General features: G+C 31.6%; 1 protein-coding gene across 1 annotated transcript in view; it reads right to left on the minus strand.

Annotated features, from left to right (window-relative positions):
* Positions 1-27,089, minus strand: part of LOC130641502 (dnaJ homolog subfamily C member 13-like) — a 34,798-nt gene that overhangs the window by 7,329 nt on the left and 380 nt on the right. Inside the window, exons 2-48 of the mRNA XM_057448316.1 lie at positions 26,803-26,878; positions 26,651-26,726; positions 26,286-26,359; positions 25,005-25,049; positions 24,767-24,913; positions 19,569-19,622; positions 18,443-18,525; positions 18,291-18,350; positions 18,145-18,208; positions 17,969-18,064; positions 17,449-17,626; positions 13,276-13,500; positions 13,053-13,158; positions 12,730-12,829; positions 12,145-12,252; positions 11,985-12,058; positions 11,851-11,900; positions 11,233-11,264; positions 11,017-11,073; positions 10,823-10,947; positions 10,612-10,687; positions 10,331-10,540; positions 10,130-10,212; positions 9,981-10,026; positions 9,843-9,902; positions 9,672-9,756; positions 9,470-9,533; positions 9,277-9,352; positions 8,358-8,606; positions 7,912-8,019; positions 7,503-7,705; positions 6,974-7,058; positions 6,752-6,817; positions 6,477-6,565; positions 6,330-6,375; positions 6,174-6,255; positions 5,443-5,597; positions 4,442-4,561; positions 3,605-3,717; positions 3,439-3,517; positions 3,082-3,220; positions 2,642-2,826; positions 1,211-1,402; positions 934-1,017; positions 751-846; positions 238-301; positions 64-167 (exon numbers count right to left, since the gene is read on the minus strand). Coding sequence (XP_057304299.1) covers positions 64-167; positions 238-301; positions 751-846; positions 934-1,017; positions 1,211-1,402; positions 2,642-2,826; positions 3,082-3,220; positions 3,439-3,517; positions 3,605-3,717; positions 4,442-4,561; positions 5,443-5,597; positions 6,174-6,255; positions 6,330-6,375; positions 6,477-6,565; positions 6,752-6,817; positions 6,974-7,058; positions 7,503-7,705; positions 7,912-8,019; positions 8,358-8,606; positions 9,277-9,352; positions 9,470-9,533; positions 9,672-9,756; positions 9,843-9,902; positions 9,981-10,026; positions 10,130-10,212; positions 10,331-10,540; positions 10,612-10,687; positions 10,823-10,947; positions 11,017-11,073; positions 11,233-11,264; positions 11,851-11,900; positions 11,985-12,058; positions 12,145-12,252; positions 12,730-12,829; positions 13,053-13,158; positions 13,276-13,500; positions 17,449-17,626; positions 17,969-18,064; positions 18,145-18,208; positions 18,291-18,350; positions 18,443-18,525; positions 19,569-19,622; positions 24,767-24,913; positions 25,005-25,049; positions 26,286-26,359; positions 26,651-26,726; positions 26,803-26,878 — 4,789 coding nt within the window. The remainder of the gene's footprint in view (positions 1-63; positions 168-237; positions 302-750; positions 847-933; positions 1,018-1,210; positions 1,403-2,641; positions 2,827-3,081; positions 3,221-3,438; positions 3,518-3,604; positions 3,718-4,441; positions 4,562-5,442; positions 5,598-6,173; positions 6,256-6,329; positions 6,376-6,476; positions 6,566-6,751; positions 6,818-6,973; positions 7,059-7,502; positions 7,706-7,911; positions 8,020-8,357; positions 8,607-9,276; positions 9,353-9,469; positions 9,534-9,671; positions 9,757-9,842; positions 9,903-9,980; positions 10,027-10,129; positions 10,213-10,330; positions 10,541-10,611; positions 10,688-10,822; positions 10,948-11,016; positions 11,074-11,232; positions 11,265-11,850; positions 11,901-11,984; positions 12,059-12,144; positions 12,253-12,729; positions 12,830-13,052; positions 13,159-13,275; positions 13,501-17,448; positions 17,627-17,968; positions 18,065-18,144; positions 18,209-18,290; positions 18,351-18,442; positions 18,526-19,568; positions 19,623-24,766; positions 24,914-25,004; positions 25,050-26,285; positions 26,360-26,650; positions 26,727-26,802; positions 26,879-27,089) is intronic.

A 27,089-nucleotide genomic window follows, 5' to 3' on the forward strand; every position in this document is an offset into this window, starting at 1 on the left:
AAAAACAAAAATATTACAAGTAACCAAAACAAAAGCGACAAAAAATAAATAAAAACAACACACTTCGTGTTGGTTATCTTTGCTCAATTTTCGAGCGACATATGGTGTAAGTAGTGCAGCCAAAGATTTCTTAACAGCAGGATTTTCAGGAGTTGCTAGCTCGCCAACTAAATGTAAATAAAACGTAGCAGATAACTACAAAAAATACTGCAACCATAAAATTTAAACAAAATTTACCAAGATATCCTCCCATCCTCGCAAGAGCTTTCACACTTAGTTTAGCTAAATTGTTTGCAGTTTTCTAAACAAAAACAACACGACATTAAATATACAGGCAGTAATCACACAATATAAAAATAAATTGTTCGCAACGTAGATGGGTTTTAAACCTATTCGAATTTTCAAATATAAGTAAGTTTGATGACAAACAATTAAAAAAAATACGTTTTAGACAATTAATTAATCACTCAGAACGTTAACACTTTTCTCAGCAGTATTTTCCTAACTAAAGAAAATGTTTTAAAATTTGATTTGAATTTTCTCCACAACAGGGTGGCAGACAATGAGTTGTTTATCATTTGAAAAACACTTTACATCTTTTTCCTTTGGTACGCACACCACCGCAATTTTTCAAATGGGAATACAGTTGCCATACAGCAACATTATAAAATCAAGATGTTAAAAATGTACTTGCTGTCTTTTCTAAAAAGTTTCACTAAAGTGCTGCTACGCTGCTACCGAAATACGTACCTGCTGGTTTGATTCTTGGGATGTTTCAACACCACTCTCCTCCAGGGTGTAATCATAGTTAAACAAATACTGCAACAAACTCCACAAAGCTCCACACTAAAAAAGTAGAAGACAATAATCCTCTAACAGAAGGCAACAAATCCAGAAAAATTATTTTGGAATTTAAAATTGTTAAGTTCTAACCTGCAAAAGATGTGTTTGCAACCAGAAGTCGACAGAAAAATTACAAATACATTCTGCGGCTACACAGGCTAGCGAAGTTAGGTTCTAAAAATTAAAAACATAGATTGAGCAATTCTTGTTTTGTTTGTTAATTTCGGATTAAGGCTTAATCCGTATCTCATAGTTAGTCCTTACAATGTACAAAAGGAAAAGTACATTTTTTTTCATTTATGTCTTTTCTACCAACTAATTTGTACTGGTTTTTCAATTTTTTACATATTACAAACTTTAAACGAACCTTAAATGTCATTATTCTGCATAAGTCACTGACTATTGTTGGAATTTCAGTAATTTTTTCTCGACAGCCTTCAAATTGTGCTGACACAGCATAACAACGTGTGATAAAAGTGCAGATAGGAACTTGAATGTCTTTTGGACCGGTTGATTCTGTTAGCACACTCACACATCTGGAGTAGGCTTCTTGTAATAACTAGAAATGACATTTAAAATGCTAAAGCAATTACTATAATAATAATAAAAAACATTGTTGACGTAACCAAAATTCAAATGACAGTTCTTTTCCATTGTTCTTCTGCCTAAGTGAATCTTTCCATGGGCTTATCGACTAGTCTCTTTAATAACAGCCATATTTTGTGTGTTTAAAAGTGTCACGTGTAGCTAATTTTAATAATCACCGGAGCGCCACAGTTTTAAAAACCTATTTTTTACTAACAACCAATCCAAGTTCTTTGCTGCCTCAACATGCAGACAGAGGAAATATCTACACGATCCAGATGCGCTCACAATGGCCATTTTGGTTTGGAAGTAATGGTGTGAGGTTTGTAGGTCTCTTTTTGACCTTCTTCTCATCTAAATACTTTGTATATAGGAATATTCATTTTCTGTATGTTTTTACATGATAAATATATGATCACGTATTTTAGGCACATACAAATCATGAACTTACCAATTTTAAGATTTTGGCTATGAACGTAGATTTCAAGATATTATCCTAAAAAGCTAGCTAGGTAGGTAGTCCAGGTCGTTAAAATTATTCAGTTTGGTATAAGAGCTTTTTATCCTTGCCATTATATTTTTTTTCTGTTACTTTCACCAATCTGATTTCAATTAAGCTGCAAGCTGTGGTCTGTGGCTATCTAGCTGTTAGTGGTCTGTGGATATCTAGCTGTTAGTGGTCTATATCTAGCCTGGTTAAAAAGTGAAAGTAGCCGAATACAGTTGGATGCAACATAATCTTGAAGTCTTTCTTAATCAATATGATGTTTAGTGGCTACATGTTATACTGTAAGATAAAAGTTTATTCCTTTAATGAGAGAAGTAGGATGTGTTTATAGCCTGTAGGATGTGTTTATAGCCTGTAGGATGTGTTTATTATTTACACCGACAATTTTGCAATTTTCCCAAAAACTTATTTCACACAAAAAAAATTGCTGACACTCCAAAGTGAAATTCGACTTGAAGTTTTTTGCAATATGTCTATCATAGATGTTTCACAACAACATCAATGCAGATAAATGTAAAATTCTTGTAGTCACTAGAATGAGATTTCATTTCCCTCACAACATGCAATATCCATTTTTATTTTAATTTTCTAACTGGCCTTACTTTAGCCTACTTCCCTTAACCCAGTAAATACAAATGTCTATCATGTACAAAGTAGCTTCATTTAACACATCATGTCATGCTTTTATAATAAAAAGATTCACACCTCAATACCATTTTCTCTTCTTAGCTCCTCAGCATTTAAAGCAGAGCAATTTACAGTATGGTAGGCCAACTCAGCAGCAGCTGGTAATAGTGGTGTTTCTTTGCCAAATAATGATTTATCACTAGTTTCCATTTGAATAGTTTTGATGAGCATAGGATAACCAGAATATTTATATGGTTGGAGAACTAAAACAGATAAATTCAAGCCAATCAAAAACTTTCATAAATCAACAAAATTTTTCGCAGTCATTAATAGTACAGTATTTAACAGTAGTTCATCAAGTCCCTAAAATGTTTAACATCCTCAACTTGAGATTCGTTTTGTGTGAGACAGTCTTCTTTTATGTCCCGGGTTGCCAACCACACAAGAAAATCAATATTGGTAAATCATAAAATTAATCAAAGTTACATTTGGAAAAGTATTTTTTTTTACGAACACACCTTCTTTATATCTGCTAAATAGTATACTTTGTGCCTTCAGTACTAATACAATATTTTTGGGATCAGGTCCCATTGTTTTAGAGCGAGAGTCTTTGGTGCACAAAAATTCATAAGCCTTTGAAACTTGTTCAAAAATTTCCTAAAAAATAAAATAATAAAATAAAATACATAATATTGTTAATAACTTATAATTCTGTAGCCTGTTATGTAACATGCTACCATTCAACAATGTGATTTGTTATCATTGGTTAAAGTAAAAAAAATCTAACAGGCTTATTCTGATAAAAACTAACTTGTTATGGTCCAACTACGTCAGCAGGGAAAAAGGTCAAAATTATTTCAAAATGGTAAACTTACTCTGCCTTCTGGATTTTTATCAGGATGGTATTTCTGTGCCATTCTAAAATAGGCCTTTCGGACAACACTATCTTCATGTCTAAAAATAATTTAGATGCGCTGAATTGTTGACTTTTACGATTGTTATAAGGAACAAAATCAGAATAGGTTGACGAAAACATTCTACTTTGTGTCTTTGCTGAGTCGTAAAACTTCATAAGCTTCTTCAGTTGAAAGTGTGGGTGGTTTTTTTTCAACTTCATCTTTCCAAGCATCCAATATGTCTTTTAACAGTTTTACCTTTAATAAAGTGCTTTGCAATAACACATCTTTAAAGAACAACTCTGATAATCTTATTGACTGGTCAACTTTTCTTAGCTTTTTAGGAAATCCTTTTTTAAAATAAGAAAAGATTAGTAGGGGAAAAATAGTCAAACCAATAGTCAAACTTTTTGTCCCAACTAACTAATCTGCAATGATTATGCATCTATTTCAATCATAAGTCAAATGCAGCTTTCCAAAACTATTTTTGTTTCTGAAATTTACCAACTCATGCATATAATTTTATTTTTAATTATTAGCGCTGATAAATCACTATTATTGGTTAAGAATTGAAATAGTGTTAAGTTCTAATCTCTTTCTACTTATATATTATAAGCACTTTCTTACAATCTGTTGCCTTGAAAATTTACAAAACTATAATAGATACTATTTTCAGGTAGTGTTGTGGTAAACCTTAAAACAAACTTAAAGAAACATTTAACAATGCTTACGGACTGCTTAACCCTGCATTTTTCAGACAATAGCTTTTAGACAAAGTGGATCTCGCTCAGTAATATATGAGTAACATATGAATAATTCAATAAGTGTTTTTCTATTTTTTTAAAATACACGTGCCTAAGAATCTACAGATTACTGCAAGGCCTTATACCAGACCTCCACAATTAACACATTCTTACAGAAGTTTTTTAAGACACCAATGGTTGGCAACTTTTGTAAAATACAAAGAGAAATATATCTTTACTGGTTCTTTGATTGGCCAGTCTGGATATATCTGTGTGTCGCAAAGATGTTTCAAGTAGTATATGTTGCAAAATAATTCATTTTCAAGTTGTGGATACTGAATGGCTGGAATAGGACAGTACTAAAGAGAAAATAACCATTATCATGTATGCTTGTAAAACAATGTTTAATGAGCATTATCATGTGTGTTTGTAAAACAATGTTTAATGAGCATTATCATGTGTGTTTGTAAAACAATGTTTAATGAGCATTATCATGTGTGTTTGTAAAACAATGTTTAATGAGCATTATCATGTGTGTTTGTAAAACAATGTTTAATGAGCATTATCATGTGTGTTTGTAAAACAATGGTTAATGAGCATTATAATGTGTGTTTGTAAAACAATGTTTAATGAGCATTATCATGTGTGTTTGTAAAACAATGGTTAATGAGCATTATCATGTGTGTTTGTAAAACAATGTTTAATGAGCATTATCATGTGTGTTTGTAAAACAATGTTTAATGAGCATTATCATGTGTGTTTGTAAAACAATGTTTAATGAGCATTATCATGTGTGTTTGTAAAACAATGTTTAATGAGCATTATAATGTGTGTTTGTAAAACAATGTTTAATGAGCATTATCATGTGTGTTTGTAAAACAATGGTTAATGAGCATTATCATGTGTGTTTGTAAAACAATGTTTAATGAGCATTATCATGTGTGTTTGTAAAACAATGTTTAATGAGCATTATAATGTGTGTTTGTAAAACAATGTTTAATGAGCATTATCATGTGTGTTTGTAAAACAATGTTTAATGAGCATTATCATGTGTGTTTGTAAAACAATGTTTAATGAGCATTATCATGTGTGTTTGTAAAACAATGTTTAATGAGCATTATCATGTGTGTTTGTAAAACAATGTTTAATGAGCAAGGCAATAAACAAACAGATACAAAATTGTTTTTGTAATTGAGTAAATAACCCATAAAGCAAATGGGCATGAAAAAAGATTTTATACCTGATATAAAGCTCTAACATTACTTTGAAGTCGTGGTGAAAAATCGGAAATGTGTGATGCAATTTTCTCAATCATCATACGCCTCATCTCACTACTCCATATTGCTTCGGGAGTTTCAAATTCACCCAAGAATATCTCAGCAAATTTTTCACAACCTAAAATATAGATGAGATGTAGTCGCAGGTCTAAAGGTGGTGTATCTCAGCAAAATTTTCACAACCTAAAATATAGATGAGATGTAGTCGCAGGTCTAGAGGTGGTGGGTAAAGATTGTGTGAATGTTTTTTTAAAAGTTAAAACTCTATATTCGTCAAAATGCACTCTAAATGTGAAAAATACAGTATGAAACTGCATCAAAAAAATGAAAATATGTTAAATAAATTGCTTGTGAAACAACCAGGTTAAGTTTAGAATTGACCTTTTGTGGTTGATATAGAAAACCAGAAATTTTTTCAAATCAAATTAATTTGATTTGAAGAAACAGTACATTGTGCTTATGATGTACAAGTATATACAGCAATTAATTGTGTGCGATATAATGCAGCAGTAAAAACCCTTTGCTATGACTGAATTATTAATCTTTAAAATAATTATTTTTAACTTAACTTCAATAAAGGCGGGGTGCCTTTATTGACAGTATAGTCCAGAAAATTTAAAAGCTATACTCTTTTAGACAAGTGAGAGGTATTTGATATAGAAGACTGAGAAACATTGGAAACTCTCCAGCTTACCATAATTTTCAAGGTACCAAATCATTGCTTCTGGTAGTATTTGTCCCAAAATACTCCTTTGCAGCATTTCTTTTGGTATGTTCTGTATATGGTAAAAATAAAAGTCAGAACACAATGCTTATCCAAAAACTGTAGTTAAGATAACAATAAATATACCTCTTCTGATCTAAAAGCTTGTTTCATGTGTGTTTCTTGAAGAAATCTAGTAAAAGTTTTGCATGGTGTAAATAGAGGATTAGTAATAAAAAAATCATTGTTCATGATTTCTCATTGCATTTTAAGACACACAATCTAACTATATACCTGCCAATAGGAATAACATTAGATCCAGTGTACATTAGAATGAAGAAAAATGCTCCAGTCATGTATAACCGAGGCATAACAGGATTGTCCTAAAATATCAAAATAAGGTATATTGCAAATATCATCTAACAAATAAAACACATTGTTATTAAAGAATACTAGGTAACAATGTGTAGTTTACACTTGATCAAAAGATGAAGTAATCTTCATTTTTAATTCATTTGTTGCAACAACAATTATCCTAATATAGGCTACAAATTTTTACAAAAACATACCACCATAACATCTGTTAACAATGCTGCAACTTTTTCAACAATACTTGGATCAAACGTAAGAAGCAGCTAAGACAAATAGAGTAAGGTAAAATATACAATGAAAATAAAACTTTAAGATATAAAAAAAATACATGACTAGTTGTTGCTCCCTAGAGCAAGGGAAAAATTGAAAAAAAGCAGGATCGTTAAAAACCAGTTCAGTATAAACATAAGCTTCCTTACTTGAACGATATGTGGCAAACACGATGGATCAGATAACACTCTTTTGGCTTTTGGTAATGGTCGAACCACAGCTCCATCAACATCCCTGAAGTGTTTGTGTTAAAATGAAAGTTTGTTAAAAATCAGCAAATTGGGCCTAATTTCACTTTAATTTTTAACAAACGTTTTGCAAAAAATTACTTATTCATCACCTTACATGACTAGTATTAGAAATATTAAAAAAAAGAAGAGAAAATCAGATTAAAATTCCTTTTTTTTTTTCAAATACTGCAAAACTTTCAACAAGCAGAATTCAACAAAAATCTTCCTATGTAATCATGATAAAAGCAATTTCTATTTAGGTTCAACTTCTAAATATAATAGCACAATGGAAAAGTCCTTTGCACCTTACAAATTCGTGCTCAAGTATAAAAAAGGAAAATCATTGTTAAAGGATTTTATTAGTGTCTGTTTTAGAATAGAGGGACATCTAAGATTTAATTTTTATTGATTACAGTGAAGATTGAGGAAGTAGTAAAATTTTTTTTACCTGTTTGGGTAAAACTTGCATATTGATATCAGCATATTTAGGCAGGTAATACAAAGATCCGAGTCGTTTAAAATAGGTTGGCCTGTGGCGCACAAAGACCATTTTAACTGTGGGACAGAACTGAGTGACCTCCATCCATCCATTCCTTGTGCCCAGCACCTGGTTGAAGGATTTAAAATCTTTTGATCATACATTTCTTTCATCTAAAGTTTTTAAACAGTTTAGGAAATATTTTTGACAGGATAATAAAACACAAATTATTATAACACATTAATTACACATGAAGTTTGCAATAAATACAGGTTGTTTACTGTACACCTTTAAGAAGATTGATAATGCAGTTCAAGTTTTGTGTATTATGACCATCATATAAAAATATTCAATATAAGCACTATAAAAATATTTATACCTCAGGAAAGCTGAAAGGACCTGTTCTTTCTTTTTCAACATTGCCATAATACCATTCCTTTTCAGCATAATCTCTGAACATTTCTAAAGATGCTTCTATCATTGTGGTCTATGAAAAAGTTTAGAAGCAACTTAACATTATTTAGAGTTTTAGAGTCTGTTTCACTACTCATGTCTATTAGCATTTCAACACCCCTTTTTATTATAGTCTAATTACACACTTCGTAACATAAATTAGTAATAAAATAACCCTCTTAATACATCTGTTATATTCACAAAACATATTCATGTCAAACTTTTTTTTTAAATTTAGTTTTATTTAATTTAGATGTAAGTTGCTCCTAAATGCAACCAAATGGCCAAATGTGTGTAAGCATGCATAAAAATAAATTGGCAACATGAAAAACAGGTTTGCTGATGATTGAATCAGGAGGGTTGGTTTATCACCTGCATTGGAACTGTTGCTCTGGAAATATGTAGATGCGCCAACACTAAAAGTTCCACTAGAATTCTGATTCCTCCGCCATCAATAAACTGCTTGACATTTTCTTTGTTCTTCATCAGCTCTTTCAAAAACAGTAATAACCTATCTCTTTCTAATTTATCAGTTGATCGCTCCAACATACCAACAATAAATCTAGTGTCGTGAAAAGGTCCAATTTCTTCATGACATTTACCATAAACTTTAGCCATTGCCTGAAACATTTCACATTTTATCTTTAACAAAACAAAAATATTACAGACAAAAATTATCTCATACATGTTCATTAATTCCATGATTCTGATTATTTTTATAACAGATTTTTAAAGCGTATTGAAATTGATGCTGTTTGGAATAACTTTACAAACAAATCTCTAAAAGCATTGGTAAAGTTTAAGTGCATGACAATACTTTATTTGAGAAAAATTTTTTTATCCATTGTTGATTATGATAATTGGCTTCCTGTCAACAAATGATGAAATCTAGACTAAGAATCCATAAAGAAGGGGTTCACATTGTTTGGATGAATACAAATACTCAAACTTGGGAAGAAATACTGTCAAGATTATTCTTTTTTTTAATTTTTTAGATTTTAGTTCTAATCTACATTTGGTAAGTTGAGACAGGGTCACGTTTTATCATTTTGCTGACTTGTTATGTTTTTCTTGGCCATTACATTTCCCCATCCATCTTTTTTATGCATGTGCATATCCCCTCTTGCCCACTGTAGCTTCATTTCTTACTTAGTTCACATTAATGCAGATTCTTTTTTTTTACTATATACTCTAGAAGGAACAAACATGTAATGCAGATATCCAATTGAACTATTGTATTTTCGTTATCATTAATTTGTAAAAATTATCTAAACAAAGCAAATAAACCAACCTGCAAACACATTGCTTTCATATCTGGTTTTGGCGTGATTAAAAACCGATGGTACAAATCATTGAAAAAGTTCAACCTAGAATAAAAACACAACCTTAGTATACACAAATTCATTTAAATTTTTTTAATTTGAGAGCATTTATTTCATAATCCCTTTGCAAATGTATAAAACTATCTGATAGTGAAAACTTACGGTTCGACTATAGGTGAATTCTTAGATTCATCCTCTTCCAATAATATTCTTAAATAATAATCGCCTAAAGTGATACAAAATACACAAACTTAGTAACAAATTTTTAAATTCATAGAAGACTTTCACTGTTACAAAACTGTTAATTAATCTGTTCTAAAATATAATGGTCAACCTTGCAACAAGATTAAAATCCTCAATATACCTATTTTGATTTCATCTGACAAACACTGATATTGTACTTCAAACTCAGCATGATTCCACGATATCAACCGATTTTGACTCAAATCCTGCAATAAGGAATCATAACAATAAAAATGTTTTGAATTACTTCACTATGAAATAAACAAAAATACGTCTCAAAAGATGTCATTACTTTATCCATATTAAAAGCTCTCATTTCTGCTTCCAAAGAATCTCGTAATTCATCACGAGTCTAAACAAAGTTTTTCTGAATCAGCCTTTGCAGTTAATGCAATCTCAAAAAACTATACTAATTGACTGAATTACTTACCTTTGAGTTCCATATTAACAATGGTGTTGAATGATCTGTTGAAAATCTGAATAAAAAAATTGTTGATGACAAAGAAAAAACAATTTGAGATTGCTTTAGTTGCTAACTGTCATGCTGACAAACTCTCTGCATAAAAAAACACAACTTACTTATAGTAAAACAACTCCCAATTATCTTCAATCTTTACCCTTTGTCTTCTCTTGCGTAGCACAACAGGTTTTTCTTGTTTTTCCTACATAATATAAGAACACCAGACTTCTAAAACTTGAATTTTGTGACTTTTTTTAATGCTTCAAACATACATTAAAGCACGTGTTTAAATCACATTATACATTACTTCAGAAAAGTACCTCTTTCTTTGCTTTGACTCCAACTTTGACTTCAACACGTGATTTCCAATGTGTAAGGAATTTCTCCAGTTGCATTAGTTGCATATTTCTCTTTCGTTTTGGATTATCAGCTTCTGCTGCTAATTTTAAGTTGTCCCTTACGTTTATACGATCAAGTTCAGCTTCTGGCACTTCTTCCTCAGACTCAAGATAATTCAACATACCTAAAGGCTACAATCATAATTTTATTACAAAATGTTCTGTCCACATGACACAAAAACACAAGTAGAGGTTAGCCATACCATGCATCGACGTAATAATGTTTTTGTGGTTGGATGACCAGCTACCCACAATGCAACCAAATGACGACTTAGTTGTCTAGAAATGATTTTATTTTTAAAAATCTTACATAACAAGAAAGAAAATAATCAAAATATTTTGTAAGGCAAAGTTTTATGGTAAATCACTTCACAAAATTTTATTTTTTGCAAAAAATTAAACAATTTTTATCACCTATTTGTCAAAAGTCGATTATCCGTAGTCACAGAAGTAAACATAGCTGTATGTAAATGTTTCGGTAGAGCTCCTTCTGCTAATGCAAGGTCTTGCATTTTTGCTGATATTTCTTCATCTCCTTCCTGAAAAAAAATCTCTGTTAAAGGGATATTTAACGAAATCGCATATAGTATCTGTAAAATATTTCTTACTTCAATCACTGCTTTCATCACCATTCCAGCCCCTTTAACAATCGCAATTGATGGATGCTACAAAAACGTAGAAGCATTAAGTATCAGCACAAAATAATGGAACTTCAAATTTGCAATGATAAATGTGTACCTTACAAACATTTCTAATAATTTTATCCTTGATGAAGTAAACAGTAGTGAGAAAAAACTTTAAAAATTGGGAACAACGTTTGTTACCGTAAATAACCTGAACAAACATCTGCCAAGCCCTAAAAAATGATGCAAGTAAAAAAACAAAACAAAATAACAGTGGTTCTTCAGACTATCCTTAAACTATACATTTTCCATTTTTCAACCAATCTCTGCAATTTGTTGCCGACCACAAACATTTTTTCCAGAGTCTGGATTTCTTAACATTTTTGTATTTTGTCTATCCTTTTGCCCACTCCTGACCCAACTTATTATTTTCTACAAAGTAATTGATAAGAATGGATAATAAAAATAGTATGTCCATCAGCGCACTTTAAGCACCTACCAAATTTGTTTCTATTACCAAATGACTTACGCTGAAATGTTTAAGTTAGTAAAAGTGGCGATGACGTTTACTGTTACATTCAACAATAAAATAGTTCTGTGTAACAATTGTAATGTGCATGCCCTGGTATTATAAAAAATAGATAAAACGGAACACCGTGAAGCAAGGCTCAAAAGAAAATCAGAAAAAACAGTAAAATGATATATTTTTAAATTTGACAAAGAGGTAAAAAAGTATTCTGCCAACCAACGACCCAGCAACAAAACTATCAGTTGGAAAACAGCAAATCAATAATTAAGAATTGTATACTGCAGTTTTACCTGCTACCATTTCTAAAAGAGTATCAAACTGCTGACCATCTGTTGTTTCACTATAAATAAGCAAATTAAAGAATTTACCATTCTTTCGCAGAATTGTGTGAAATCTTTAAAAATGATGACAATAATGTTCATACCTGTATGGTGGACATAAAGCAAATGTAAGAAAATCTAACAATGCACTGATTACCAGTGCTCCAGAGCCATGTGTCTAAAGCAACATATTTAAATAAAATTTATTTTCCCATATTATACACTGCACAATCCTTTGAAAAGCAGACAACAAAATAGTCTCACCACATGAGTATTGAACAGTCCCAACAGATCTTCTAAAAATGTTTTTGAAAATAGTAGAGATGCTTTATTTAACTGTTCTTGACGGAGATTGTAGTTTTCATGCATTGGCTGAAAGTAAATAGATCCACTTCACATATATAAATAGCTCTTGTTAGTGTTTTTAATCAAATAGAATTATAAACACTAATTTGGGGGACACTAGATAACTATAGTCAAATTTTACCAGCCAGTTTATTTTTAGCAGTATTTGATTATTTGTATTGAATGAATAATAGCAAGGTGCTAGCCTTTATTTTGTCAGTTCATTTTTGAAAGCTGATGTATTCATTTCTCTCATCAAATTCAGTCAAAGATTTATATGCATTCCTATTTTTTATTTGTTCAAGTATGCAAAAACGAAATGATTTAAATTTAATGATGGTTAAAGAAATTAGTTGTTTTAGAAATCTGCAACTATTAAATTCCCAATTAGGATTGCAACATTTCTAGCTAACACCTTAAGTAAGATTAATAATAATGATTACTAGCAAGTCTGATTAATAGCAATAACAGCATATAATGCTTTGCACTCAAGCAAAATCCCACCTGCATCAATGCAGCTAACATATCAATAGCTGCATGAGTGACACCATCATCATTTCGTTTCAATGCTTTCACCACCTTAATGCCAACCTTTTCACGGAACCTTGATGTATAAATAGACTAGTTGTTAGCCCTTGGAAAAACCAATAGAAAGATTTGGGCCATCTCTAGTTTGTACCTCTTTAGCACAAGGTAGCAATTTGGCAGCCATTATAAAAAGAATACAAGTAGTAAGAGATATCAACTAACTCATTCTGATTAATCCAAACAGAATATGCAAACAGAAAACTAACTTGAGACAAAATAAGAATATACAAACACTTTACTTGGGAAGTGTGGTAAAAGCTTCAAATCCAGCTTTGGATGCTACTAATCTGCGCAGTGCATGAAAGAATGCTTCCAAATCTTCAGCAGGAATACTGCGAACATCATCTAAAAATGACATTAGGCAAGCTATCATATAATTTGCACTTTAAAATTAGTTAAAACAAATTAATCAAACCAGAAAGTCTGAGAAATAAAAAAGGCATTGCAAGAAGACAAGCTTACATTCATTTGCCAATAATGAACTAATGCCTTGCACAATTAGTTTCTCTTTGTTTTCTGCAAACAGAGTTTCTTGTGACACTGCATGAAGCAATCCACTATAAGATATGTTAGCGTTAAATCGAGCAACTGCTTCAAAAAACTTTGCTGGGGGTTGGTGCAAAAATCGCAAATGATGAGCTTCAACTTCTTCATCGCATGGTTGGTAATATGGGCACTGACGATAACCTAAAATATGTTAATACATTTTTCTCTGTAAGAAAAAAACATAATGACATAATGTGTAAAGTGTTGCATCACTAATTATTTATTTATTTATTTATTTAAAAAATATTTATACAGGATTACCAATTCAGATTATATCACCAAATATACATGTAAAATTCTGTTATCAATATAGGTCCTGTGAAAAATAAAATTGTTAAAAACTAAAAAAAAAAGAAAAATAGATTTTTAAACCATAATGCAAGGATTAAAGGGGGAACTACACCCAAAAAATTATTTTTTGATATATTGCCAAAAATGGGTAATATATTCTCAAAAAATAAAAAAGTGCAACTTAATTATGTCTGTTTTTACCTCAATAGAGCAATTTCTTTGCCAGAAATATTCCTTTTTTCAATGGGCCGCGTAAAAACAAGAAGACTGGAAATAGTAACAAAAATGATGTTGCAAAGTGTCGCACTTGATGTAGCAAACCGCAGAGAGAGGCCTCCAAGAAAACACATCGAAAAGAAGAGGAGACATTACGATTTGTTGTAACTTATTTTTTAATAAACAAGAGCCAAAATAACTAAGTATATACCAAAATTAAATCTTTCTTATTCGTCAAAAAACAACAACAACCAACAATATTTCTCAAATGAACAAACAGTTTTCATAAAAAAACTTTGATGTTTTCAAACACTTTTGAAGCATTGTCCCTCTCCCGTTGATAAACCGTTATAATTTTAAAAAAGGTTAAAAAAATGAAATTGTATGGACAAAGGAGAACAGTAGCCCATCCTTTTCTTAATTCTTTTGTGTGATGGACCTCACCTTGGAAAGTTTGCATATTAAATGAGAAACAATTCAGGGGTAAAAGTCACAATATTTTTAGTCTCTGAAGTAAATACAAAACTCGTCGGGACAGCACTAGGAACAAGAAGACTATTTCCAGAATGTGCTTTACTTTCGTTTGATGTTCGAAATGTTGATAACATCGGTTCTTCACCCATTAGCTCACCCTAGCAAAGTAATATGTTTACCTCCTGTCAGAAATTAGGTTTTTATTTGCCGAAAACAAATACAACAAAACTTTGCCTATGAGTTGCGAGAAAAGATAATCATAAGTGGCGAGCAGGAGAAAAATTTAACTTTAAAATATTAAATTTATAAATTTAAAAATGGAAGAAGGTAACAAACAAGTGAAATAATATTAGTAAAATAAAAGTGAACGTAAATTATACAATGGCGTGGATTTGATGACCAGTGAATATATGGAAATACAAAGAAAACTTTATTTTTTTGCATTAAAGAAATCCATATGAACTTTGTCTTACTATCAATCCGCCTGGAAACAATAACCAGTGAAGTGTTGTAAGCAGATGTAAAAACCAGAACCTTTTGGTAAAGACCCTTCTATTTCAATTGCTTGCCATCATTTTTACGAAGTTTGTTGTTTGATTTTTCTGAAGGTATCTTATGAAAACTAAGCTCTTTGTTAAACGTAGAGCGACTTGTACAACCGAAAGCTGAGCAACTTGGCATATTTAGCATAAAATAAGAAGGAATTGCTAGTAGCTATATTTACCAAAACTATAAACGATTTAAAAATTTGTTGCTTTATAAAATTGCGCTTTCCGCACTTTGCAATGTCACACATCACATTCATCCCAGTCTTTTTTTACGGAATTGGGGGTCGGGATTTCTAGCCGTATTTTGGGGTGACAAGATTCGTATTCTTGGCACTTGAAAGTCATATGAAACAGTAAAACTAGTTGAATTCGTTTCCTTATGGTATTAGTAACAATATATCAAAAAATAATTTTTGCATGTAGTTCCCCTTTAAAAGGGAATAATGGAAAATACATGACAGATGGTAGGATAGCAACTAGCACAAAGAGGTATGAGGCAAAAAGTTTCTAAGCTGGTATGACACAGACACACAAAAAGTTAATAATGGAACAAAAAGTATAGGTATAATGTTAGATATAAAAACAAATGTTAAACATAATGACTGCAGAAATAATTAGAAAAAATTGAAATGAATCCTAATTTAGTTTCTATACATATTTAAAGGACGTTTTTTATAAATAAATGCACCAGTGTAATAAAATGACGCCCTTCCAAATTTGAGACAGTTTCAACGAAATCTTTTATGTTTCTTGTTTGCTTGGTATGTCATTAAATTAAAATAGTACACACAGATCTCACATACGTCTCCATTAATAACTTTTCGTACAAAAATACTCTCAAAAAAAGTAACGCTTTGCAAGATGGTATTTTGTTGTGTAGGTTTTCACCATAATCATTAATTCTGCAAGCTCTAAACTGAAGGTGTGACAGTCTTAACCATTTAGTTTTACACGTGGTCAGTTTCACAAAACCACAGTAACCATAGGTAGGTGAACTTTATTTGTAGCTTTCTTGAAAGTAGTGTCGGAAATTTTTGTTAAGATTCAGAGATATACCAAGATACTTGTATGTCATGGTAAAATGTATGTTGCTGGGTCCATATGTCACATCCACTGTTGTTGGCTGCAGTTAAAAATTTTTTGTAGTGCCAAAAAGCATACATTCTGTTTTATCAGGTTTTAGATCAAGTAACATCTCGTTCTCACCACACCAGTCGTATATTCTTTTCATGTTCAATGATAAACGGGACTCTATTATATACGTAACCTTCCTGCAACAAAGAGGACTCATCAGCATACAAGATGGAATCAGAGTACTCAAGAATTATAAATAGATTGTCAAAAAACAGAACAGTACTGGTCTCAAAATTGACTTGTTGTACTTCTGAGGTAATTGGATGGTGATTGGAAAGTGCATTATTATATGTGGCACATTGAGTCCTATTAAACAAAGAGTCTGTGAACCAATTCAGTTCACCATCAATAGTAGCATGGAGTGACTTATATAACAAAAGCTTTTGTGAGATCCAAAAACATTGCATCCACTACTTTTATTTATCTGCCATTGGACAAATGGAGTTGGTAGGAAATGTTGCTGCAGGCTCCGTGGAACAAACATTTTGATCAAAACCAAAAAGATTATCATTAAGAAGATTGTTTGTTTCAATGTAAGAACATAACTGTTTATATACTAATTGTTTAAAAATATTTGAAATAGCTGGTATGACGGATATTGGTTGATATTTACTGACGTCTACTGATGCACCTGATTTATAGAGTGTGGTAACTTTATTGCGTTTTCAATCAAGTGTGTACGTTGACGATATAAGGTGTGTCAAATCTTCAGCGGTCACATGCTTATAGTCTTTAATAGCCACCCTTTTATGTTTTTTACGTTTAAGATTTCCAAGATTATTTTACTTCAGTGACAAAAGAAGCATTGAATTTGAACCTTTTGTTTGTTATTTCCTTTAAAGGTTGACGGTACTTCCAAGTTGAATCACCAAATAGAAAAATTCAGATACTTGAGTTTACGACGACTCCATAGAAGAAGTGACAGCAGTGTGTTCACAACTGGTGTGAAGAAGCACTACTTCAATATTTAAACAACAATTATACTCAGCCCTTATGATTGTAAGGCCTCATCTTGGTGAGCTATTCTTAATAAAGAATAAACACATGGATGTGCCTTGATAGATCTTCATCTACAGTATACTATGTATCTTGTATGATAGTGTAATTGGGTTGGGAATGAAAGAATATACGCAAAAACCAATTGGAACTGAATTGCAAAGTAATAGCTGGATTTAATTCATAATCACAGATGACCTTCAATAGATTGGAATTTCTGAAAGCATACAACAAAGGTCATATAGCAGACCACTTGCTGTAAGTTTTATGTCTATTAACTAACAAATTTAGAAATTACAGGGGAGGGGGGGAGGCATTGAGGAGCCACCAAAGAGCCCAGCAGGAATAGCATTAAGATGACAAATATAGCGTCAAATAAGCCAGTACTACAAAATAAAAAAACTCAGACAAGCCTAGTTAGTTTTCTTACCTCTTTTTGTTGGAGCCATTTGTACATGAATTTCTTGGTTTCCACTAGCACGGACACCATCCATTAAACTTGATAAGAGTGCATCACGATCTGTGCACAAATATGAACGAGTAAAACCACGAACATACTCAATACCAAATAATTGTGGATTCTCAGGTGAACGAAATAATGCAAATATCTAAAAAACCATGATATATTTTAGCCTTGCAAACATCTATAAGAGTTTAAAAGAGATTGCTCTGTGGCATGGCATCATTAGAAAATCCGATAAACACTAGCCATTAATCAGTGTTACACATGTGCTGTATCTTTAAAGTGTGAAACAGCGAAAAAATCATTCACCAAGCATTGAAATTCCTTAATTCAAGATACCTCAAAAGAAAATATATTGCAGATATTTTTTTAAACTTATTATACCAGAAAACAAAAAAAAACACATAGGGTAAAACGGGGATAAACTGTCCAAATTCTATGGTGAAAGTAACTTTAACATTGTGAAAAATACAATGTATACACATACATTACTAAGTGGCTGCAGTGAACAAATTTGGTAAGTAGCTGGATCACGTTCAACAATACATGTTTCTGACAGCGAAAAGATTCTATTTACGGGATCCTGAAAAGAAAGAGAATTTCTATGACTAATATTCTCCTAGGTTGTTGTCATTTATTAATATCCTGCGTCATTTCACTTACCTGGCTTCGGGGTGTTACTTTATTAACTCTAAATTCGGTCAATGATGTTATTGACTCATCATCACTACATTGTAAAAATAACAAACAAAAAATTCAATACAAAATAGTTTGCAGGACAGTCAATTTTCAGACATAAAGCCACATACCAATATTTTCCAAGCCTTTTTGTTTGAAAGTAATTAAAATCTATTGGGTCTTTCCTTCTTCTAAAGATTAATAACAATTGTACACAAAGTGATGCACTCTGCAAACACAATATTAAATCATGACAGTGCAGTTAAGCAGTTTTCAATCTTACTTGATGTTAAGTCCTATAAATGTGTGTGCTGTCTCAATAACTTTCTTTACGATTTCTTCTTTTTGTTCACATGAAAATAAATGCTAAACATAAAGAATATACAAACAGTTCACCAGGATATCTTTTGAAAGAAAGAATTATGGTATCATTCTTTTATTATATTACTTATCGATAAGGCCCGTGGAAAAATTCCACTTGGGCAGGATAACAATGGAAAAGAAGTGTCATTTGAATTTTGATGACGTCAGCAACCCGTCCACAAAAGAAAAAAAATAGAAACTTTTTTTTACGTTGCCTCCATTGTGTGAGCTTAAAGGGCTGACCAAGAAAATGTATATGATCATGTGTTTTTGATGAACGGTTAATGAGATAAAAAGAGTTTAAAAATTTGGCTGACGTCAAAAAAGTCCCCACAAAATACAAAAATTTTAATAGAATCATATTTTTGACGTTAGGGAAATATTGCAGTTTAAATGTTTTTTGATTACATCATCAACCCATTTATTCTGAAACGGAATCGGGGACTCAGATTTAAGAAACTTACCCAAATTGGTCTGAGGTATTCCCTAGTTACCCACAGAGTGAAAAATGACTGATGTCACCACCTCGCAAGTTATTTCGCCTCAAAGATTTAGGTGCAATGTAATGAATTTTTAAATTTAATATAAGATATTAACATTAAATTAGTGTTGTTGATGTCGCGACATTAAATTTGTCAATTACCATTTGAGACATAACTTTTTTGTCTACATCAAAGGAAAATGAACCACTTTGCTTGTTACAGACAGACAGACAGACGGAAGTACTCTCCATATTATTATAAAAGGTAAACAGGCAGACCGAGAAAGACTTGGCAGGAGGTTATAAGGACAGACTTGATAGAGAGGAAGTTGAGTTTAGATCTAACACAGTCTAGATCAGATTGGAAGAGGGTCATTAATATACTCCGTCCAACCCATGCTAGCATGGAAAACGGACGTTAAGCCGAGAATGATGATGATGATGATGATGATGATGTAAACAAAGTTTTATAGAAGCATACAAAAAGATTTTAAAAATCTCATTTACATTCTTCTGTCACAAGTTGCATTCCCATTCTGTTGAGTTTTTAGACAGTATTACTTACCAGCCTACTAAATCCACCATGGACAACAACAAAACCACCAGGATAATCAGAAACCTATAGTAAGTATGTTTTTTTAATAAATTATGAAAATATAACAAAATAATATTGGAGAATAAGCCACGCTACAGTCAATAACTAGCCATTAATCAGTGTTCACATGTGCTGTATCTTAGCTACAGTCAATAACTAGCCATTAACCCTATAAGTTAATGCCTAGTTACGGTTGACGGTTTTTTCATAATAAATACTTAATGTTACGTTGCATGGCTATGATACTTACTCACTTTCAGTATTTATCTAATAGACACTGCATGCCAAATTTTTAGTTCCCATGCCTCTAAGAAGCTTTGATATTGGCTATTACTCGAAACTACCCCCCCTTAAAAATCTCTTTGAAACCTCTATAACTGGAAAAATATAACAACTCCTGTTAGGATTATCCCTAGAACTTGAAACTTACAACACAACTTTGTTTTATCAAAAAGAATCATTTTCCATGTTTTGAAAACATGATTAATCCGATTTTCCGATTTTTTCGGATTTTACCCGAAAATAAAAAAACAACGGTTTTTCGGGCAATTTTTGGCAGTTTTTCATCGATCTATGTAAAAACCGGAAAATATGTTAAATAACCTTTATTTAGCTTTCAGAAACTTTGAACAGAACGCAAAAATTTGCTCTAGAACTAAAGTAATTGAATTTTAATCAGACGGTGGCATTTTGAAGAAGTTTCAAGCTTTTGATGATGTCACAAAAAATGTGCTGAAGCAAGCAAAAATTTTTTGCTGCCATTTTGTTCCTTTTGTGACGTACTATAAGTTTGATTCAATTTGAACAAGCCTATGAAAAGTTATTAAGGGGGGGCGGAATCTCCCCCCAACCCCCCGTCATATGTTCGAAAAACCCCGGACCGAATAGGGTTAATCAGTGTTACACATGTGCTGTATCTTTAAAGTGGAATAAACCACGCTACAGTCAATAAATTATGAAGCCACATAGCCAAGCAGTCAATAAATCAATATATGTGAACCACTAGCAAGAAAAACTTGAAGCCCAAGCGTTGGGTGCAAGTAAAAACACTCCAATGGTAACCACGTAAGATTATTTGTCTAATTTTAAACATAAAATAGGGCGGGAAATCTACATAAGAGACAGAGAGAACAACAGCATCTTATTTTCATGGCTTAGCTGTTCTTTGCTCATGTGATCATTATCTGGAAATCCTTTGTTTTGACCACAAGTGGCCTCAATCACCCAAAAAAAAAAATAATAAATTCTTGTATTATTTAACTGGATAAGATGTGACCACGCTGGCTTTGTGCGTATTAATTGATTGTAATTCGGGCTATGCTCTAAAATCTTTGTGTTAATGTGTTAATTGGTGGATTAAAATTTTAGGGATTTGCTATGACACATTTGTGTATGTGTAAGCTCTCATATGAGAAACAAATTTTGATATCCTCAAAAAAAAATTAATTTACTAGGCTATAAAATTAAGCTCCTCTACGAGTTCTAAAGGAGACATCTATAAAATAACACTTTCACTCCATTCTTTAGCAAAGGTTAATAATTAAGGGATAAACAATTTTTTTACAATATTTAAGTGCAGCCAGGTGTGATATTTCGAAAGATACATAGCGCTTAAAACGAAAATTGCGTTGATGATGGCTATATCGCCTTGGTCACAAGGGATGAAAGGGCATTTTGAAGAAAAAGGTATGCACAGCTAGTATTTATCACTAATTTTTTACATGTAACTCACTCACACCTAAAGCTAGCTAGCATAAAACTGCCGACTTAGCTGGAATAATAATAGAACTTAGATAGCATATAGCTAGCTAGCTACTTTAAGAGTTATCTAGCTAGCATAAGTACCAATGGCTAGCATGAAACTAGCTACAAAGCTAGCATAAAATTAACTACTTAACAGGGATAAAACTACCAATGTAGCTAGCATAAAATTAGCTATTTTTTGAGTAGTAATGTAGAAATGTCCCATCACACAGCTTGTTCTACCTACAATCGTCCACAAAATTTGTTGTCTCTGCAATTTTATACCAAAAACCAAGAACCAAAAACTTTAGCAAAGTCAGCAAAAGAACATAGCTAGCTACATATTTTATTTAGCAGTTTCTGATATGTCAGGCTCTAAACAAAATATGTCAATGACCCATGGATTCTTGCTTCCAGAACAGACAATATAGAATCCCCCAAACATATTTCTTCAGACCAAACCTTTTTCACTTTGGTTTGCTTTGTCTAAGATAAACCTTTTGATTAGACAAAATGGAACACTTCGGTTTTTATACATTTTATACAAAATTGGCGTCTAAATTTTTTTGCTTGCAAATCTAAGGGACCCTGCACCCTATCTGCACCCCTTTCTATATTGATTAACTGTGGATTCTTCTTCACTATGCCTTTCACCTTGTTTGCACAAAAAAATAATTCAGTTTGATATTTATTTTAAATTTATTGTTTTACACTGTTTTAATTAAATCAATCAGCACACAACAGTCCAAAATCTAACTGTAACGAGGATAGGTTACACCAGATGCTCGTGCTTCAAGTTTGTGGAAAGAAGCATAGCGAGAGGAGGGTTTTCCTGGTTTGTGCTCAACAGAATATTATAGGACCTTAAAACAGATTTCACTTAGTTTCAGGAGGATTCTAACACAATATCGTTACCCTGGTTGCCCCTAAATAAATGATACAGACTTTTTGTGGGGTTGGGTAAGATGCATAGACAAATAATTAAAACATATGACAAGCAATATATTATAAAGCTTGCCACAAGAAAAAAACCAAGCCAATATTTTGGAGCACATTTGCAACAAAGATACATGTATGATACACAAGAAAATTTATTGTTAAAGTATTGTAAGGTATAGCTATTACATAAGTCAAGAATAAAATGGTTAATCCTGTTAAGCCTATTTGGTCCAGGGGGCTTATTCCACTAGTGCCATTTTACCTGAAAATTGGAAAAAAAACAGAATTTTGGGCAATTTTTTACTTTCTTTAATGCAAATTATGAAATAAAACCGTATATATTGTATAAACTTGAATGTTTAAATTTGATCTAGAACTAAAGTAATTGAATTTTAAGTAGATAGTGGTATTTTGGACAAAATTCAAGCTTTTGATGACGTAAAGTACTGATAAGCAAAAATTAATTGCTGTCATTTTGTTCTATTCATGATGTACCATCACTGTACAAAGTTATAGAGAGGGGAAGAACACCCTCTTTCCTGGTCGTAATACTTTCAAATTGATTAAATAGGGTTAATACAACCATGTACATCAGGCCCAGTTGTTAATTTTTCACCTGGTGCGTGAACTTTGCTGGAACTCGCTCTTTGTTTGTTTCCCATGCCAAAACAAAAGCCGACAAAAGTATTATTGTTCTTAAGGTTACTGTAATGGAAAAAAGACTTACTTGATGAGTAGTCTCAGAAAAACCCTTATAATTTATGAATACTGTTATATTTTTTCTTATATTTTTGTTGTTTCTGAATGCTTAATGAAAGACGTATTTGATGGTATTACCTTCGTGAGATTTTGATCTTCTGAAAAGAAAATATAATTAAATAAACACACTTTGCTTCTTTTTCCAAGCGCGTTGGTCGCAGACTTCTCATTTTTGCACTATTACATTCAGCATAAATTAAATTAAAAAATGTTTTTAATAACAAACGAAATTATCTAACAAGTTGACATGTGAAAATCTGTGCATTTATTTGGCTATGTGCCATGCTATCGGAAATCTGATTATTAAATTGTGGAAATATAGTTATAAAAGTAATCCTTCCTGTTCCTCGAGAAAGCGTAAAAGAAGTAGCACTCTTAATTTAACTTTGCCTGCTAAAAAAAGGTTATTTGGTGTAAGTAAAGGGATGTGGTTTGATGATGTTGGTGAAAATACACCTTCGCTTAAGTCATCAGCAAGTCGGAAAAAATCTTTGAATGGGGAGAAAATAGTTGCAGCCATGAATGTGTATATTTTTGTATATTTATATTTATATTTTTAAAATTGTTGTTTTGATATTCCTAAGCAATCACAAAATGTTTCCAAAGTTACTTCATATGCAGATTCTCGAATTTGTTATTTTTTAAAAAAATGATTACGTTATTGTTAGGACAATTATCTACATCAGCAGGTTTTGAATTTTTCGCGACCTCATATCTCATATACATACTCCTTAACCATGATTTTTTTTCTATGATTTTTTATGCAACAACAATCGATGGTGAAATTAAACTATCTAAAAAATATTATTATACATATTTTCATTATCATGCATAATGTTTGCAAAAAATATACTCAATTCATTTTACACATATTTCCTCAAAAGTGTGAAGGATATTACACCTCTGAAAAGGCTTTTTTCAGAAAAAAAGGATGTTCCAATTATTTTCATGGAATACAAAATATGTCATTCAAAAGAGAATTTTTTTTTTCTATTTGTCTTGAATTTTTTGCACATAACCTAAAAAAAATTTGTTTCCTTATCCATGGATATAATGGATATAATGTCTGTTCCGCCTGTTAAAAAAGAGGGTACTGTAACGGTCGTAATTTCTCATTTTTTTCATTACTTTTTTGCAACAATTTAATAATCAAATTTAATTTTGTAACCAGAAACAGATAAAAACTGAGTTTAATGGTATTAATAAAGACTAACGAAAATTGGGTTGCTATTACTCAGGGTAACTTGTTAATGCTTGACGATGATTTACCATCATCTAGGTGTTGAGTAGGCATGAAAATTGTCATAGGGCATCTGATTTTAGTAGGCACGCAGTTTATCATGCACCTGGATTATAACAGGATCATGCAGAGGCTTGGGCGCGTGATCATGTGCCTTATGTGACGAGGTCTTTAACACAAATAAAACAATTTTCAATTCATTTAAAATAAGATTTCCCAAGACTTCCTTGGTAGTACTATGGCTTTTAAGCAATGTTTACAGCAGTTTTTAATGCATTATAATTTTGAATATTTTTTGGAGTTTTAGGGCATTTTTAAACTATTTTAAGTTTTTGTCTTGAAATTCAGGGTTTTCATTACCCTAAAGGTTGGTTTTTTTAAAACCTACTTAAAAAATTAAGAGTTTTTCAGGTTGCTGGTAACTTGGTCACATAAATTAAACTTCTGCCACCATTTCTAATAAAGTCTAATAATGCAAAACTCTTACTTCTGCCAAACCTTCCAGGTCTTTGTATTCGTAAGAACATATCACTTTGTTTGTTGTGGGATCCACCTGGTCTAAAGACGATGCTGTTATTTGAAGGATAATGGGAACTCTGTTATCACTCCAGTGGTGTTTGTAAGCATTATATCTCTAAAAATAACAAAATATAACAAGATAACCTATGCAATTATAAGGGATTTTATTTAGTAAACTGTACATAAAAAATCACATTTAGTCATACCAGCTCTTTGACATTTTTTGATTCTGCAAATTGAGATCTCATGCGCTGAAAAGAGATTGGTAAAAATTTTACAAAACGTCAGAATAATAGGGATCAAAATGTTTGTACATAGTTCGTATAATTCGTATCAAAAACTTCGTATCGATTTATAAATCTTCAAAATTACAAGTTTGTGTAAAATTCATATCATTTAAAATAAAGTTTGTATGTAGTTCGTATCATTTCAAAGAAGTTTGTATAAAAATTTGCCTATACGAAGTTCTTTAATAACTATAACTGGACTATTATCTATAGCCTTTATATTGAAATTTTTTCAACAATTATAAAGTTTGTTTCGTTATACGAACTTCGTTTATTTTAATTGGATTTATTATCTAAGGTCTTTAGAGATCGTCTCCACATCATAGAAAGAAAAAATATCGCTGTGGAACGTTTAAAATTCATGAAAACGGGATTGTAGAAAGCGAAAAGATTACCATAGATCGTTTAAAAATCATGAAAACGAAATGAAATTGTAGAAAGCGAAAAGATCGCCGTAGATCGTTTAAAAATCATGAAAACGGCATCGTAGAAGCTAAGAGATCGCTGTAGATCGTTTAAAAATCATGAAAATGGCATCGTAGAGGCTAAGAGATCGCCATAGATCATTTAAAAATCATGAAAACAGGATTGTAGAAAGCGAAAAGATCGCCGTAGATCGTGGCATCGTAGAAGCTAAGAGATCTCAGTAGATCGTTTAAAAATCATGAAAACTGGATCATATAAAGCAAAAAGATCGCCATGGATCATTTAAAAATCATGAAAACGGGATCGCAGAAGCTAAAAGATCGCCGTAGTTAAAAAACATGAAAACGGAATCGTAGAAGCTAAGAGATTGTGTAGATTGAACCTGAATACACAATTTTGCTAGTCTTTTCAAAGAAGTCAACCTCGTATATTTTACTCCTTTTGTTTCTGGTTTCGTATTGAAATAATTATGCACAATTACGCCGGTACTTTTAAAGTTCGTTTCAAGATTATATAGCAATTTACTTCGTTCAAAGTTTGTATAATTTTATTTTGTATGATAAAAAAACTTCGTTTAAGTTCGTATCATGTATTAAAAAAGTTTGTATAAACTTTGTTTATATTTTTTATTTTAAGACATTCGATTAACGAAACGAAGTACTTCGTAGCGTTCGTATAAGTCTACGAAAAAACATACGAACACTTTGAGATGATCCCTTACCTTTTATCTAGTATAAAAATAAAATTTAGAAAATCTGTTAAAATTTGACTTACTAAGGCATGTGTCAGTACTTCTGCTCGATGTTCTGTTGAAAATGTCATAGAAACTGTTTTTTTGCCCTCTTTAGCTGTAAATGTGATATATATAATTGTAGTTGTTGGTAGAGCAATTTTTAGAGATATTAAGAAATAAAAATGGCAAAATCTACGAAATATGAAAAATATATTCTCATTCTCAGTGAGCCGTCGCCAACACCCAGGTCAGCATGTTAACACTAATTCTAAATTCGATATTAAATACTGAATTCTAAATTTTGCTTTTTTTATTTCTAAACAAATGTAGTTGCATAAAGATTTACTATGGTCAATTTGCACAGTGTCAACAAAAACAAAATATCAAAGAGCGTCAGATTACAAACCTTTCCGCACAATAATAATAAATTCATTGGAAGTTTTGGAACTTGGAGTAATGCCAAAAAAGTCTTGGTATGACCACTAAAAATTGCAAAGAGATATATAATTTACACCTGAAATATTTAAAGACATCAAGTGATTAAATTCCAACTCATACCTGATTTGTAACTTCTACAGTAGCTGGATTATAAGTGGTAACAGCTTTCGTACCAACTGAAAAAACTCTCTTATACCTAAAAAAACATGCATATATGTAGTGTTTTCAATTGCCTTAATGAAGTCATAAATAGAAAGATAAAATCTATGAAACAACTTTTGGTCTAATCAAACAGCAATGTGAGAAAGGAAGTATGTCACAAGCTACCATGATACAATTTTGCACTTGATTTTGTTGGCCACCTTTTCTTCTTAATTACCACAAAAGGATGTACTATAAAAGAAATA

This window comes from Hydractinia symbiolongicarpus, chromosome 4 (assembly GCF_029227915.1).
Source record: "Hydractinia symbiolongicarpus strain clone_291-10 chromosome 4, HSymV2.1, whole genome shotgun sequence".
Classification (NCBI taxonomy): domain Eukaryota; kingdom Metazoa; phylum Cnidaria; class Hydrozoa; order Anthoathecata; family Hydractiniidae; genus Hydractinia; species Hydractinia symbiolongicarpus.